This window comes from Phacochoerus africanus, chromosome 7 (genome assembly GCF_016906955.1).
Source record: "Phacochoerus africanus isolate WHEZ1 chromosome 7, ROS_Pafr_v1, whole genome shotgun sequence".
NCBI lineage: Eukaryota > Metazoa > Chordata > Mammalia > Artiodactyla > Suidae > Phacochoerus > Phacochoerus africanus.
The window spans coordinates 7826585-7844746 of NC_062550.1; the positions used below are offsets into that span (position 1 = coordinate 7826585).

General features: G+C 40.5%; 1 protein-coding gene across 2 annotated transcripts in view; it reads left to right on the top strand.

Moving 5' to 3' along the window:
- MRTFA (myocardin related transcription factor A) overlaps positions 1–18162 on the top strand; it is a 198584-nt gene that overhangs the window by 90665 nt on the left and 89757 nt on the right. The window contains exon 1 of one of the 2 annotated variants that reach the window (XM_047786181.1): positions 4843–5275. The exons of the other annotated variant lie outside the window; for it this stretch is intronic. Coding sequence (XP_047642137.1) covers positions 5230–5275 — 46 coding nt within the window. The 5' untranslated portion in view covers positions 4843–5229. Of the gene's footprint in view, positions 1–4842; positions 5276–18162 lie in introns of those variants that run through there. 2 annotated transcript variants of the gene reach the window in all.

The following is an 18162-nucleotide window of genomic DNA, read 5'->3' on the forward strand; positions in this document are numbered from 1 at the left end:
CCCAGGTTTGCAGGTCTTGACTGGGTTTTTTATTGGTAGTAGTTGTGGTCACAAGAAGTGGAAGCTGCCCAGGACCTGTAGCAACTTGCCTGGGTACTGGGTTTTGTTATCTTTTGGATGTTTTCACTTTGCCCAACATCAGGTGTCTGGGCGAGAGACTTACCTGGTTGAAGCCTGTGAAATTTCAGTGATGATTAGATCTTTGTAAAGCTGCACCTCAGTAAATACTCTTGCATGCCCTTATGAGAACCTGAATCAGAAATGGACATGCGAGCAAGATTACATTTCTGTGTTCTGCATCCTACCGAGATGACAAAAAAGCATTCTTAATTTTGTTTACACCTGTCTGTACTATATTCCATCATAGGAATTGATATCAGTTGTTAGTGAAGTTAACAGCTTTCCGTGATTAAAGGATTGCTTATTTTGTTAGGTGAGCCAGGCTCTCTGGTCCTCTGGTTTCTCCTGCTCCTCTCCTACAATTTGGGAATTTTCATTGTCATTAGCACTTAATATTGCTGAGACTGTGGAGGTCCTTATTTATGTTAACACTATACCTCAGTACTGTGGATAATTTTAGTCTTCCTTGTGTAGTTTTCTACATAATAACACATTCAGCATGTGTTCGAAAGAAAATTGTAGTGGACTACCTGCCTTTCCTTGGTAGTTAGGGATTCTTTTGTTATGAACTTCCCCATGCTGTTAGAATTTTCTGAGATAAATAGGGCTCTTCATTCCATTTGGTATACATTCATGAATGCTGTCACAGGTCAGGCACTGTGCAAGATCTGCTAATAAGGAGGCGTTAGACCATCTGGTAAAGAGCAGTAATAGAGGTGGGCGCAGGTTCTGGGGGAGCATGAATGAAAGGTATTTAGTATCTCCATGGAGGGTGTGATCAGGGAGGCTTTCTGGAGAAGGCAGCACTTAGGTTTTGAAGGACAAATAAGAGTCAAGGATGTAACAAGGATGTTTTTTAATGGAGGCAATGTTGGTGTGAGAAGGAGCACAGTTAAGCTATTGCTGGAGTTCCCTAGTGGCTCAGCGAGTTAAGGATCTGGCATTGTCACCGCTGTGGCTCTGGTCACATCTGTGGTGCATGTTTGATCCCTGGCCCAGGAACTGCCACAAGTGTGGCAAAAAAAAAAAAAAAAAAAAGCTATTGCCGAAGTACACACTACTACCTATGAAATATTGTGGTGAAAGTCTTGAACCTGGATTGGATCATGATTCTCTAACTCTCCCAATTTACTCTAAATATAGGGGATAGAGCAACATGTTAAATGGCACAGTTAGCAAAATCTAAAATGTCGGAAAGCAATCTGGTATTTCCAGCAAATAAAAAAGAAAAGAGGAATTGAGAATCTGTAGATTAAAAGAGATTTAAGAGACATCAGTGAAATACATGTGTTGTCGCTCTTGGACTCTGATTTGAATAAATCAACTCTAAAAAATTTATGAGGCAGGGAGCGTTTGAACATCTGCTGGATAGTTAATGATATTGAGGAATTTTTTTTAAATTTCGGAGTGATAATGATTTTGTAGTTATGTTAAGAAAATAGTTCTTAGGAGTTCCACTGTGGCACAGAGGAAACGAATCCGACCAGTATCCATGAGAATTTGGGTTCAATCCTTGGCCTTGCTCAGTGGGTTAAGGATCTGGCATTGCCGTGAGCTGTGGTGTAGGTTGCAGATGCGACTCGGATGCTGTGTGGCTGTGGCTGTGGTGTAGGCCAGCAGCTGTAACTCTGATTTGACGCCTAGCCTGGAAACTTTCGTAAGCCAAGAGTGCGGCCCCAAAAAGCAAAAGCAAAAGAAAAGAAAAGTTCTTATCTTCTAGATATACAGACTAGGAGTTCCTGTTGTGGCTCAGTAGGTTAAGGGCCTGATGTCTCTGTGAGGCTGTGGGTTCAATCACTGGACTTGATCAGCGGGTTAAGGATCTGGCATTGCTGTGACTATGCTCAGCTGCATCTCTGGTTCAACCCCTAGCATGGGAACTTCCATATACTGCAGATGCGGCTATGAAAAATAAATAAAGTAAAGTAGATATACAGACTAAAGATGAAATTAGGTGATGCCCGGATTTGCTTGAGTGATCTGGTATTGGCTGGATGCTAGGAGGAACCAGGCGTGTATTGATAAATTTTGAAGCTAAGTAATAGAGGACACAAGCTGCTTATTATGCCATTCTTTCTACCTTCATGTGTGTTCGAACTTTTCTATAATGTTTTTACAAAGCTGTGACTGTACTCCAGGGAAGAAATATTAGGGACCTAAAATAAAGCACTAGCTGTAGGGATGGAGAAAAAATGATGGATTTGAGGAATAAGTTATAAAAATAATTAGTTATACTTAGATGTTTGGGGCAGGAGGAAGGGGAGTCTAAGTTTGTGGTTTAGATTTGAGTACTGTTACCTAAGATAGGGTAGATGGTTCCACTCTGTCTTGAGTTGGTGCAGAGCAGTGATACTGGAAGTTTGCTTTTGTACTTCCTGAGTTTAGGATGGTCAAGCCAGCTAGAGGTACATAGTTGGTAGCTTACTAGTGAAGACAGAGCTAGATATGCTTCAATATGTCGGTGGTAGTTAGCCTTAAGAAAGGATGAGGTTGCCCAGGGACGCTATTATGATAAGAGGAAAGAAAAGGGGTGTCCCTGAGAGGGGCAGAGAGAGGGGAGCCATTTAAAATTCTGAGAGAAAAGGTCAGAAAGGTAGGAAGGTAGGATTTTTTTTTAAGGAAATCAAGAAATAGGAAGCTTTAAGAGGAGTAGGGAAACCATGACACATCCAGCAGGAAGGTCAAATGGGACTTGTCTGGTTCCTCTTGATTATGAACATTAGAGGCCTTTCAGGAGCCAGTGGGGAGGCTAGGAAAGCTTTATGAATAAACCTTATTGATATCCTGCAGTTATTAAATCCCTTTGGAGTGGATTAATAGAGACTGGAGATCATATTAAATTTGCATCAATTAGCTAGAGAGTTACGATTAAAAGCAAAAGTGCTTTTAGTTCTCTTCCTGGGAAATTTTGCTAACTTGCACAAAAATTAGTGAAATTAAAGTTGCCATAGGAGTTCAAATTTTAGAATCTTGAAACCTGTTTTAAATCCAGTTTTCATGGTGAGTGATGTACGGATACTCTTCAGGGTAATTGACAAATCTTAGCAGTAGGCAAAGATGAGTTGCTTATTTCTTTTTGTTTTGAAGATTAATTTTTTTTATTTCCGTCTTTAAAATTGTTTTTCTTTACTTTAGCTCCTTTTATCCCCAAATGCAGATGAGACAGTGGGTACGGAATTGCTGTGAAAAAGCTAACAAAAAGTTGAAAGGTGATGTGTTGTTACTACCACCACATGACTGTCAGCACCATTTCTCTGTAGGACTGGAATACTGACAGCTATAGTATTCTACGCATCCTCTACAGCAAAGAGAAAAGTTTTGGCAGGAGGGAAACAGCCCTCTGCCCTTCCTACCATCTTCTTTGCAGGAATCTTCCAATTTGTATTATTTTCCTATAAGGACAGAACCGTGAGAGCTTGTTTCATTTGGAAAACCCTCACACAGCAAATTGTACAGCCCACGTGTGGACAAAAGAATGACTCAAGCTTTTAGGGATGCTTTTCCTTGGTTGGTAACCTCTGACCGGATGATCATAAGATAGTTTCAGAGCTTGGCTGTGAGAAGGGGCCAGTGAGAAGGCTTCCATCTTTCCAGAGCAGCATTTAGCCCACACTGGCTGCCACTCTGTTGCCTGTTGAGTCATTCCCACAGTTCTATATAGAGCTTTTCTGGCTTTTCTTCTAAACATGATGTTCCTGGAGTGAGAAACAAAGGAAGTTTTTCTCTCCTCCACAGGTTCTCCCCCACCCTGAATCTGCATCGCTTTCCCTTTTCGAATAACAGAATATTGCCCTCAGTCGCTCTGAGACTGTTTTCTCTTTTAAGGCCTCTTAGCACTTTCATTTATCATTCGTTTGACTATGTAAGCATTAAGGCATTTGCTCGGCTGAGTTTGCCCAGTAGGCTTTCAAGATACAGGCTGCTGCTTAACCAGAAAAACTGAGGAATTCTAGCTAAACATACCAAAAATGGATCTCTAGTTTTCAGCTATTTAGAAATCAGTCAAATATGCTAAAAGGCATCTTAATGTCCTTATTATGAATATCAGTAAAAGGTACTGTGAAGGGAACGAATGAGCTTTTAATTTTGGATAAATGAAAATTGCTGTAATTTGAAAGACTTTGTTGTTTTTTTGCAATGAAAGGTAAAATGCCCATATTTGCTTTTATTCGGAAGATCCTGCTCTGTGCTAGTGGAAAAAGAATTGAAGTTTCTTTGTAAGGAAAGGGAAATTCTTATATATATTGTAACTGTCGTCTTATGTGTTCTAAACATCCAGCAAGATCAGAAAGCATTTTAGAAAAGTCAAATAGCATCGGTGAGCTGTCTGTTCACAGATCCAGTGGCATAAGTAAGGAGCTCTCTTGGGGGGTTGGCAGATCTGAAAGACAGATTATAGCTCTGGAATGTATTCAGATGACTTTTTGAAACAGATATTTTAATTGGAATGGGGGTGGAGAAATATTTGCGCGTCTGTAGTTAAATGTTCAACTTCCTTAGCCTGTTATCTATAAATATCACAGATGAAAAAGCCGTTGGAACTCTTTCTTAAAAAACTTACTCCCCATACGTTTTTCTTTGTATGTAGGTGTTCATGTGAGCCTAAGTCCCACCCTGCCTCCCATTCCTGGGTCGGCTGATAGGGCTGGGTCTTTCACAAGATTGAGTTCTTCAGCTTGTGTTTAATCTATTGCTCTGAACTGCATTAGCAGCAGTGTTCAACAAAACCTCATCTTCTCTTGAAAAGAGGGGAAAAAAAGCAGTTTGTTTTCTGCAGGTCTCTTTCTGTACGTCTCTCCCCTCCCCCCAGAGACTAGCAAGGGGAGGAGCTCACTCACTGTTCTAACCACACTTCATATGTCTTAACTTGAGTGCTTTTTGGTTTCCTGTCGGCAGTAATTCAACTCTGTACCATCTTAACTTGCCTGAAGGGTGGATAAATTGGTAACTGCACTCAGAAGGGGAGTGAGTTCTCACAGTCTGATTTGAGCACAAGGCATGAGACTGAATTTATGAAAGCTTCGGTAGCCTCTGAAGACAACATCTTTCTTCTGTGACTTTGAATTTTTCATTATATTTGTGGGCTGTTGTTTCTGAGAAGAATCTGTCATGACGCTACTGGAACCTGAGATGTTAATGATGGCTGTACAGTCCGGTAATTTCCATATTTCCTGCAAATCCTATTTACCATATAAGCTTTTTGAAAAACGTTGGGCATATTTGTACTAGGATTGGATGGAGATGGGGAGGAAGAGAAGGGGAGGGTAAACATAAATTGTCTTCATTTTCAGATTTTTATTGTGAAAAATATTATTTTTTTTTCCTAATTGCAAATTCTAGATATTCAGGCTCAGCTTTGATTAGATGCTTACTGATCTTAAGACTGCTCTGTTAGGAGACATGTAAGAAAAAAATTGTTTGTCGTCTTTAATCAGCTATTTTGTTATTGTCCGTAGTGCTGCTTTTTATGAAATTAAATTGCTTTTGCTCTTCTATACGGTACTGTCTTTAGTCACTAGCCTACACTCTTTTTTTTTTTAATAACTCTTTGTGAAAACATCTCAAAAATTGTCCTTAGCTGTTTTTTCTTTCTGTTGTGGTAAACCTGCTGTATCACCTTTTGGCTCTTTGGAAATGTTCTTGTTCACACATAGGGTTGGGACTGTAAATTTTGGAGATGGGCAAATTTGAGCAAGGAGGTAGTCAACAGAAGGAATGCAGAATTTTTGAAATTCTGTCTCTTAAAAAACAATTTTCCCAATTTAGAAGTCTTTTAAAACATTTTTTAAAATTCCAGTTTGTTTTTAATGATTTCTGTTACTTTTAGTGTTCCTAAAGTTTTAAGTTAGATATCTAAAAATAGGGAATGTTCTTTTGTTATTTTTAGACTTCTGCTAAAATGTAATCTGTAGCATTTTCCTGTTTTAGAGAATATCTTGGAAGATTCATACAAGTGGCATTTGGCAACTTCTTCCCATCCACTGGCCTTCACTCAAAGGAAAATTAGACTGCTTGGTTCTGGCAGATACTGTCTCTGGCAGAATTAGTCTCACTGTTCTCCTCTGGGAATGCTTAGATAGTATGTTGAAAGACACAAGATATCCATCTGAAGACAGGATCAGATGCTCTCAGGTTGCACGTTGTAGACAGGGTATGGACAAAAAGGCAAGAGTGCTACTGTTCTGTTCTCTCTGGTTTTACAAATAAAACCATGATGAGTCATTTATTAGTCAAGTCTTTCTGTTCATATATCCTGTGCATTCCAGGTTGCCTTTCCTTTTCCTCCCACGGATCTGTTGAGCTTTGTGTTCTAAACAAGATAGTATGCTTATCTGAATGTTTCCCATCTGTCTTTGATGAAATAGTTCCCAGTTAAACGAAGTCGGGTTTTTTTCCCCCTGCTCTGTATTCTGGTTCTCTGCTTTCTGTGGGCAAGTGCATATTTTATTTTGGGAATAGAAGTTAGTATTTGAACTCTTTCTTCCTTCTTTGATCATCTTGTTACTTCTAGATCATCTCAGCCCCTTAACTTTTCTTAATAAAGATTAAAAGATTGTTTGCTTTTCTCTAAGGGGGGAATCTCACTGTTCCCAGTCAGATAAGGGAAAGGGACTGAAGGAATATCTTCTTGTCTTGCCTAAGAGCTGTTTTTCCTATGCCATATGTTGAGTAGAGCTAGCCACCCATCTGTTGGACCAACAACTTCATAAAACTTTCAGAGGATAATAGTATGTAAGACAAGTATGGATGAAATTGACAAGGGTGTTGGATACAGGTAGAATAAAAGGTCTGCAGAGAATAGCATGTATGTGGACCTCTTTTGCATATGTTCACGAAGTAGAGAAACTGGGTATAGGAAGGAGTAATAGCAGACTGATTTCTCTAGAACTCGTGGTTCCTAAATGTTCAGAAACCATATTAATATGCGTTGTTTTATAAAATTGTTGCTATTTTCTTCGGAAGCTACAACCATCATACTGATTTGTAATAGTAAATGACAGGTATACCTATAATAGGAAATGAAAAAAAAACTCTTATGAAGCCTTACTTAAAAAAAAAAACCTACCATAATTTCTAAAAAGTCAAGACATTTAGACTATCTATGCAGGCTGTAGGTTTTCCAGCAATACAATATTTGGATCTCCATGAATGTATGCTTTATAAATGAAACTACTGTTTAATGAAATGTTTATAGTAATGAAACGCCTTTAGACAAGATTTAAGATGTAAGGTTTTTACCTTAAACTTTGGGATCCTGACTATTATAGCAAAGGGCACATTGTGTATTTGTAACAGTTTCCATTTAGTATTTGGGACTTGAAGATTTGGGTAAGGCCCTCTTGCATAAAAAGACTCATTCTCCTTACTGCTGGTAGTCTCTGTCTGACCCCTGAGATCCAGTTCAGATACTGCCTTTCTGTGAAACCTTTCTTGATGGAATCAGCCCTTCCTCTTCTCTGCTCCTGCAGCAGCATGTTTACAATGTAGACTAATTAGCATTTTTTCTTTTTAAAAAATTTTTCAGTTATATTTTTATTTATTTGTCTTTTTTATGGCCACACCTGTGGCACATGAAAATTCCCAGGTTAGGGTCCAATTGGAGCTGCAGCCACTGACCTACACCACAGCTCATGGCAACAGACAGATCCTTAACTCACTGAGTGAGGCCAGGGATTGAACCCATGTCTTCATGAATACAGGTTGGCTTTGTTATTGCTGAGCCACAATGGGAACTCCCTAATTATAATTTTTTCATGTCTTCCTGATTAGATTATTAGCTTCTCAAAGGCAGTATATTCATCTATATATTTGTTTCTGACATCGGGACATGGTAGACACATGTATATATATATTTTTTTAATGAATGAAGAAATCTGATTTGGCATACTTCCCCAAATAAATAGACATAAGCCTTTTAAATCAAGATTTTATGGAAGTATTTTAAGACCTGTTGTCCTATTAAGACAAGAATCTTTTAGCCATCATCCTGTATCTTAGCCAGGCCTTGCCCAAAACATGTGCTTTTGAAAGCATGGTTTTCTAAACCGAAGTTCTTCCACATCCCAGGGTAGGGATGCAGAAGTGTGCCTGTCTGTCTTCCTGTGGTGTGTACTGCTAAATCTAAGTGTTCCGATCAAGCCCCAATTAGAGGATTAAAGCACCTCTCACCACTCTGGAAACCTATCTAGATCATTGTGATTAGAAAACTAATTATCTGAGACAGACATTTGGGATTTCTTAAAGCTAAGACTAAGGGATTATTGGGGCACAGCTTTGACTCGGGTATATTTTAGAACAAGGGAATACTGAGGCTCAGCTCTTGACAGCTATTATGTGTAAGGCTTTGACCAGACGGGCCCTGTCCCTGCATCCAGCTGGTGCTGTCTTCTTACCAGCTTATAACTCTACAACAGTGGGTCATAGTGCCCTTGTGGAGGAGAGGATTGAAGCAGTTTTCTAGGTATGTTTTGGTCACATGACAAACACCTGATCTTGATGATACCCAGTTAGGAAATCTGTTTTTTTCCGTCTCTCTTGTGTGCATATCTTTGCATACCCACCCACGCACGCACACATACTCTATCCACAGCACACCCTATACCCTCTCCCCGCTCTTGTATGTGTAGACTATCTCTGGAAGGATCCACCTGTCTTTGCATAGTCTGTCTCTGGAAGGACTGTAGGAAACTGGTAACAGTGACTGAGTGACTGCTTCCCTGGAAGGGAGATGGAGAGCTGGGGGTTGGGATGGAAGAGATGTTTTGTTCTCTTTCAAGTTTACTATGGGGTAATATGGAATACCCCGTAATCCTGAAAGAACATAGAGTGCCTATCACAGTGGTATACAGGGTACACAAGCCCATGGACGTGTTGTCCAACCTGAAGTCCTCTCAGTACCTTCTTCAGTTTGTCCCTTAGAAAACTGATTTTCTTAGTTTCCTTTTAACTGTATATACCTTTTAAATTTTTATTTGTTTGTTTATTTATTTTGGTCTTTCTGCCTTTTCTAGAGCTGCACCTACGGCATATGGAGCTTCCTAGGCTAGGAGTGCAATTGGAGCTTCAGCTGCCAGCCTATGCCACAGCCACAGCAACGCGGGATCTGAGCTGCATCTTCGTCCTACACCACAGCTCACAGCAACGCTGGATCTTTAACCCACTGAGGGAGGCCAGGGATCGGACCCGCAACCTCATTGTTCCTAGTTGGATTTGTTTCCCCTGTGCCAAGACGGGAACTCCTAGCAATAACTACCTTTTGGATCTACTAATACTCTGAATATTTGCGTGAGCTTTAAAAAATATACTTTGTTTGTATTTATAAAAAAATTTTTTTTGGCCATACCCTCGGCATATGGAAGTTCCTGGGCCAGGGATCCAATCTGAGCCATGGCCTCAACATACACTGAAGCCACAGCAATGCTGAATCCTTAATCCACTGCACCTGGTCGGGGATTGATCTCATACCTCAGCAGCAACCCGAGCCACCGCAGAAAAGTCAGATCCTTAACCCTCTATGCCACAGTCAGAATTCCTATATTTAAGAAATTTTAGAGCTTAAAGGAAACCTTAGTTATTTTCTTGTCCTCTCCTTTATCTAAGGTGAGGAAATTGGCCTGTTGAGGTTAATTTATTTCCTGATGTCACATAATTAATTAGTGGCAGAGGTGGAAGGAGTATACATTTCCTTGCTCCCATGACCGTGCTCTTCCTACTAGAACGTACCAGAAAGAAACCGTCAGAGACCTTTGATGTGTCTACCTCCTGCCCCTGGGAGGTGGAGTCAGATGCTTCAGGCCGCGTGCTTCCCCGGTGGACCTCCATCTTGCCCTGCCTCCTCTGGCCTGGGTGGTGCTCTCATACCTTGATGATGATCTCAGAAGACAGGGAGGCAGGCAGACAGACGTTGTCATCAGTATTCTGGATTACATCTTACTGCCCTGTCTCTGACTCATTAATTTATCTGGGGTCCCCTTAGAGTTAGGACCTAGATCAAAGGAATTTGAATCCAACTGTCTGTCTCTTTTTTTCTCGCCTTTTGTTTCCTTTTGGATGAGGCAAGTCCTCAAGACCATGAACCACAGTTTTAGCTGTATTGGAACTGTGCCAAATTAAATAAAGATGAGTCTCATATGGTCTTGGTTTTTTTTTTTGGAACTTCACTTTTATGATTACCACATGCATTATTTTTGAAAGGATTTTCTTTACAATAACAAAGAAGAAAATGCTAAAAACCTCCTACTCTGCCATCAACAACAAAAAACAGCGTTCTCTGACTTGCTGTCAACAAGCAAAAGGGCAGTACCAGGCTGAGCTCATGTTGTTAGGGGTCTAGGGCATCCTTAATCTCTCGGCAGCCACATAAATGGGGCGTTGGCAGCAGTCTGGTGAGTATAGAAGGCCCAGAAAAGTGGTATTATATGCAGCAATTACATAGTGAAAATAAACTCGCGGTGAAATTTTTATAGTGTGTCATAATTTTAAAGTGTTTTTATGTCTATTATCTTATTTGATCTTTACAACCACTTTGAGGTATCTGTATCTTCACATTTTATAGAGGAGGAAACTGAGGCTCAGAGAAGCTTCAAGACACACACAGTGAGAGATGGAACAGATGTTGAAATGTAGTGTTTGTTTTTTTTTCTTCTTACTTTAAACGCTACTTACTTCTATGTTCCATTTAAAACCCCTTCTCGCTGAGAACCTGCTGTTGGTTCTCATGCACAGACAACGCCTTCAGAGCCCCAGCCCTGGGACTCTCTGACCTCTCTCCTCCTCTTCCATGCTAATGTACTGGCCTCTCAGCGGTCCCTCACCCCACAGGCAGTGCCCCGAATTCAGGGTTCTTTTCCTTGGCTTGCTTTCTTCTCAGCACTCTTTGCTGGGTAGCCTCATGGTTCCGTTACCTCCTTCAGATCTTTGTTCCATTGTCACTTTCAAAGTTAGGCCTTCCCCGACCACCCTTTTTTTTTTTTTTTTTTAACCTGCTTTTCTTTTTCCTCATATCACTTATTATCTGACAGAATACAGTCGTCCCTTGGTTCTCAGGGGGGTTGGTTCTAGCCTCCGCCCCCGCCCTTGATACCAGAATTCTCAGATGCTCAAGTCTCTTAGAGAAAATGGCATAGTACTGGCATATAACCTACATACATCCTCCCACACACTTGAAATTGTCTCTAGATTACTTAGAATACTTAATATAATGTAAATGCTTATGTAAATACTTGCCTGCGCAGCAGATTGAAGTTTTGCTTTTTGAAACTTCTGGAATTTTTTTTTCCAAATATTTTTGATCTGTAGTTGGTTGAATCCGTGGATGGGGAACCTATGTCTATGGAGGACCGACTGTATGTGATTTGTTGATTTGATTTTTGGTTACCTCTGTCTTTCCCGACTAGAAAATAAATACCACAAAGTTCGGGATTTTTCTCTTTTATTTTCTGCTCTGTTTCCAGTGCCTATAAGGGCACCTGGTGCATAGTATGCACTTAATAATAATTCTTGTTGTTTTGTTCGTTTGCTTGTTTTGCTTTTTAAGGTCACATCCACGGCATATGGAGGTTCCCAGGCTAGGGGTCTAATCAGAGCTACAGCTGCTGGCCTATACCACAACCACAGCAACACAGGATCAGACCTGCATCTGCGACCTACACCACAGCTCATGGCAATGCCGGATCCCCAACCCACTGAGCAAGGCCAGGGATCGAACCCGAAACCTCATGGTTCCCAGTCAGATTTGTTTATGCTGCGCCACAATAGGAACTCCGATAATAATTCTTGAGTAAATGATATACCAAAAATTTTGGGAAATGTTTTAGGTATGTATGTTCCTGAGAGTATACCTTTCAATTATTTTGTGTGGCATGCTTTGTAGTAACTAGTGCAGTGGTTTTCAAAGTATGGTCTGGGGACTCTCAGACATTTTCTTTTTCTTTTTCTTTTTTTTTGTCTTTTTGCTATTTCTTGGGCCGCTCCCGTGGCATATGGAGGTTCCCAGGCTAGGGGTCGAATCGGAGCTGTAGCCACTGGCCTACACCAGAGCCACAGCAACGCGGGATCCGAGCCGCGTCTGCTACCTACATCACAGCTCACGGCAACGCCGGACCCTTAACCCACCGAGCAAGGGCAGGGACCGAACCCGCAACCTCATGGTTCCTAGTCGGATTCGTTAACCACTGCGCCACGACGCGAACTCCTCTCAGACTTTTTCAATGGACGTGAGGTAGAAACTCTTTATGTGTTTATACTAAGATGTTATTTGCCCCCCCCCCTTTAATTGTCCTGTCATGAGTGTACTATGTGGTTTTCTAGAGCTACACAAAGGTATGAAACCTCAACAAATTGAATGCAGTATCATATATGAAAATTCAGTGGTCTTTATTAAGAGATTTGCAAAAGTGGTAAAACAGTTGCACTCTTTTTACTATTTTTGTTTTAGAAAGTAATTATATTGTTTCATTAAAATATATTATTTATATTAACATGTGGGGTTGTTGCTATTTTTAATATAAATAATATTTTAAATATTTTCAGTTTTAATTTCTTATCTGATAAAAGTAATAGATAATGGAGTTCCCTCGTGGCTCAATGGGTTAAGGGTCTGGTGTTGTCACTACTGTGGCTCTGGTTATAGCTGTGGCACAGGTTTGATCTCTGGCCTGGGAATTTTTGCATGCTGCAGGCATAGCCAAAAAAAAAGTAATAGAACCTATAGGTGGGAGGAAGTGGGATGGACTAGGAGTTTGGGGTTATTAGATGCAAACTATTACATTTAGAATAAGCAATGAGGTTTTACTCTACAGCACAGGGAACTCTATCCATTCTCTTGAGATAGAACATGATGGAAGATAGTATGAGGGAAATAGTGTGTATATATGTATGACTGGATCACTATGCTGTACAGCAAAAGTTGGCACAACATTGTAAACCAACTATACTTTAATAAAAAAATAGAACCTACATATCTAAAAGTCCTTCGAAATTCTCGATAACTGTAAGAGGGTGAAGGAGTCCTGATGTCAATAAGCTTGAGAAGATTAGCTGTAGTGTTTACGAGTACAGACTTGGGAACCCAGGTGTTTTCCACCTCTGCCACTGCTACGAGCTCTGTGACCTTGGCAAATTACTTAACCTCTTCATACCTGTTGCTTCATCTGTTTTAAAAAATAATAGTGATAGTGTTAACACTAACCCCAGGAAGTTATTGAAATATTAAATGGCTTAACTATGTAAAATACTTATAACAGTTCCTGCTGCATAATAAATGCTGTATTTTTAAAAAGATGTTATTATGGTTTTTTTTTCATTGTTGTTGGGACTTTGAATACTATTAGATGTAGATTTTTTTCATTTCTTCTTGGATATTCTGACAACTTGCCACAACTCTCTTGATACTTGGTAACTCTTATAAATTTTTAAGAAATATGTTTCTTCTTTAACCTTGAAATAACTTATGGTCTTTTTTTTGGGGGGGGGGGCACACCCACGGCATATGGAAGTTCCCAGGCTAGCGGTCTAATTGGAGCTGCAGCTGCCGGCCTACACCACAGCCACAGCAATGTGGAATCTGAACCATGTCTGCAACCTACACCATAGCTCATGGCACCACTGGATCCTTAACCCACTGAGCAGACCCAGGGATTGAACCTGCATCCTCATGGACACTAGTTGGGTTTGTTACCACTGAGCCATGACAGGCACTCCCTTAAGGAAATTTTAAAAGATGCATAAGATTTCCCAGTTCCCTTCGTGACTCGGCAGTTAACAAACCCAAGTAGGATCCATGAGGATGCAGGTTCGAGCCCTGGCCTCTCTCAGTGGGTTAAGGATCTGGCATTGCCGTGAGCCGTGGTGAAGGTCACAGACTTGGCTTGGATCCTGTGTTGCTGTGGCTGTGGTATAGGCTGGCGGCTGTAGCTCTGATTTGACCCCTAGCCTGGGACCCTCCATATGCCATGAGTGCAGCCCTAAAAAAACAAACAAACAAAAAAGATGTGTATATATATATGGATGCTTATAGAAGTATTCTTTATGATAGAAAAAACAAGACCAAAGAGAAACAACCTGTATTTTAGTAGTAGAGTATTGGTTAAATAACTTATTTATTCATATAGTTGAATACTAATGTGGTTATAAGGTTATTTAAAAATGTGGAAGGAGTTCCCATTCTGGCTGAGTGGGTTAAGGATCTGACTGCAGCAGCTTAGGTCACTGTGAAGGCGTGGGTTCAATCTTCCTCCTAGCATAGTGGGTTAGAGGATCTGGCGTTGCCGCAACTGTGGCTCGGGTTCAATCCCTGGCCTGGGAACTTCCATGTGCCTCCGGTGTGGTCGTTTAAAAAAAAAAGAAAAAAAAAAGATGTGGGAGAAAGATTACCATTTATCCTCATAATCATAAACAAAATGACTGTAAGGATATATATACATCAGAATACTAAGAGCTGTCTCTGGGTAGTGACATTTCATGGGGATTTGTTTTCTTTCTTTGTGTTTTCCTGTAGCTTTCTTGTTTTCCACCTTAACTATATATATTTCTGTTGTATTGAAATAAAAACCCGTATTAAACTGTGTGTGTATGTGTGTACATGTAGGTAGCTGAAGGAAGGCGGAGATGGCTGAAGTGAGTGTCTTGGGTTGGGAGCTCTGTTGCCTCGGGTCCTCTGCAGTCAGCACTCCCCGAGCAAACAGTGAGTGATAAGGAGGCACTCCATCCCATTAGGCTGGTCATCTGATCAGTCTGTCTGTACAAATCCCTTTTATATTTTTTGCCCTTGTTTTTATTTCATAAGATTTATTGAAATTTACCTTTGCGATGTTCGTGTCAGGCCATGTTCTCAGTGGAGTTGTATAGATCCTTCCTGTGCATACTAACTCACTCTCACTTTGCTGAAGCTCTCAACAGATTTTGTAACTAAAAACACACTTTTTAAATTTTTTGTCTTTTAGGGCCGCACCTGCAGCATATGGAGGTTCTCAGGCTAAGGGTCCAACTGGAACTGTAGCCACCGTCCTACGCCACAGCCACAGCAATGCGGGATCCAAGCCACATCTGCAACCTATACCACACCTCACAGCAACACCGGATCCTTAACCTACTGAGAGAGGCCAGGGATCGAACCTGCGTCCTCATGGATGCTAGTCGGATTCACTAACCGCTGAGCCACAACAGGAACTCCACTTTACTTTGGTGTTTTTTTGTTTTTGTTTTTTTTGATGGGTAAGAATAATCTGTTCCCTTAGGCATAAAATAGTGGTATTACTATAAAATGTTTTAATTATTTGAAACTACATTTCCATAATAAATTTTGTTCTATGACCTGAGGGTAAGTATGAAAATCCTCTGAACAATCCATCTACTTTTTTTTTTTTTTAACGACTGCACCCATAGCATATGGAAGTTCCCAGGCTGGGGGTCGAATTGGAGCTGTAGCTGAGGCCTGCACCACCTCAGCCATGGCAACACCAAATCTGAGCCACATCTGTGACCTATGCTGTAGTTTATGGCAGTGCTGCAGCTGGATCGTTAACTCACTGAGCGAGACTTGGGATGGAACCCTCATCATCACAGAGACAATGACAGGTCCTTAACCCGCTGAGCCACAACAGGAACTCCAATCCATCTACTTTCTATCAGAAAGCCAAAACTTGCATTGCCTCATCTTTGCCTTGCAGATAGGAACTGAAGAATTAAATGTTAATTAAATTGACCTTGATTTTCTTGAGAATCAATTAGATTATACTCCTCAAATCAGTGACAGAAGACTAATTTTTAAAATGTGTGGCTGTGTAGAGTATTGGAAACTTAATAGTTTAACATTACTTAGGTTACCCTAACAGAGGCTATGAGCTTGCTAACGCTTCTAACACCTTGCTGCTCAAAGTGTGTTCCAAGAACCTGCAGTGTCTGTCACCTGGGAGCCTGTTAAGATGCACGGTCCCAGGCTTCCCTTCAGACCTGCAATCAGAATCTTTATTTTTACAAGATCCCCAGGTATACATTACAGTTGAAAAGTGTTGTTCCAACAGATATTTTATTTTTATTGACTTCGTTTTTGAGGTGAACTGGTGAAAGAAATAAAGACAGTCTGTTGGCATATTTCCTGGGTTATAAACACTACTCAAAATGATAAAAATCAGTTCCCATCGTGGCTCAGTGGTTAACGAATCTGACTAGGAATGAGGTTGCAGGTTCTATCCCTGTCCTCGCTTAGTGGGTTAGGGATCCGGTGTTGCCGTGAGCTGTGCTGTAGGTCACAGACACAGCTCGGATCCTGTATTGCTGTGGCTCTGGTGTAGGCCTGTGGCTACAGCTCTGTAGCTTGGGAACCTCCATGTGCTGCCCTAGAAAAGACAAAAAAAGATAAACATCTGAAAATAGAATGCAGTGGTTGTAAAGATTAAATGATGTCTAATTATTGTGTGGAAGTACTGGATAAAATAGGAAACAAAAAGAAAATTTGCTTCTAGTTCAGTATTCTGCATTTGATAAATTTTCACCATTTGGCTTTCATGGGGGCCATTTTTCTTGACTCTTGGCCCTCTATAGTGTTTAACTGGGAAGGGATCTTAAAGATGACCTGATGCAAGACCTTCATTTTACAGATGAACAAACTGGGGCTAAGGATGTTAAGTGACCTACCTTAATAGCTTGGGCTTGCCATGTGCTGATATTTAAAGCACTGCTCTTTTCCTCCTGTGCTACCCCTCTGTGCTGCTGAAGGTCATACTATTAGTTGCTTCTTAGATGTTGGTTGAAGCCATAGTGAATAATTATGAGTGAGAATATCTCCAACATGCCTCATAGCATTTTGGGAAAACAGTGGGGGCTTACTCTCTTTCTGTCTGAACGTGTGTAATGACTTCACAAAAAGACTTCTTTACTTGTGTGGAGGTTCAGCTCCTTCTTCTGTGACTCAGTGGCGCTTAATACTCGGACTTGAGTTGGGAAGGTGCAGGCTTATGGGGGAAGGTGTGGCAATTTTCTCTTCTGCTCAAATGACAGTGGTTTTGAGCATTTAAGAAGTAGTGTTATTCTACTCTTTTTTCTATTCCTCATTTAAATAAAGTTTATAAGTGGTAAAGAGGGTGCCTTTCCAACAAGAAATGCTAAAAGAACTGGCTATCTGTACACAAAACAAAAGCACTGACCCTTACCTCATACCACACACAAAATTTTACTAAAAATGGGTCATCGGCTAAATATAAAAACTAAGGGACACACAAAAAGCATGAACTATATCAAAGAAAAATTTTAAATTGGACTTTATCAAGTTTAAATTCATTTTTTCCTCTTTGAACATTGTTGAGAAAATGAGATAAGCCATAGAGTAGGAGGAAATACTTAAAAATACTTGTATCTGGCAGAAAGCTTGTATCTAGAATATATAAGTAACTCTTAAAGCTTAATAATAAAAAGACAATCTGATTAAAAAAATGGAAAAGTCTTGATCAGACATTTCAAAAAATATGCGAAAGGCCGATAAAAGATATTCAGCATTATTGGCCATCAGGGAAATGCAAATTAAAATCACAGTGAGCTCCTGTTGTGGTTCAGCGGGTTAAGGACCTGACATTGTCTCTGTGAGGATGTGGGTTCAATCCCTGGCCTCGCTCTGTGGATTAAGGATCTGTTGTTGATGTAAGCTGCCTGGGTCGCAGATCGGCTCAGATCTGTTGTTGCCTTGGCTGTGGCATAGGCCTCCGGCTACAGCTCCAATTCGGTCCTTGGCCTGGCAACTGCAGGTGTGGCCATTTAAAAAAAAAATCACGAGACACCACTATAGGCCCACTAGAATAATTAAAAATTTTAAAAGACTGACAATACCAAGTGTTGGCAAGGATGTGCAGCAATGGAATTCCTACACGGCAGGTGAAATGAAGAATGGTATAATCATGGTGGGAAACAATTTGACATTTCATATAAAGTTAAACATATTTACCATAAACCCAGCATCCTATTCCTAGCTCTTTACCCAAGAGAAACGGAAACATAGATTCACATCTGTGCATAAAAGTTCACAACAACATCTTTATTCGTAATGACACC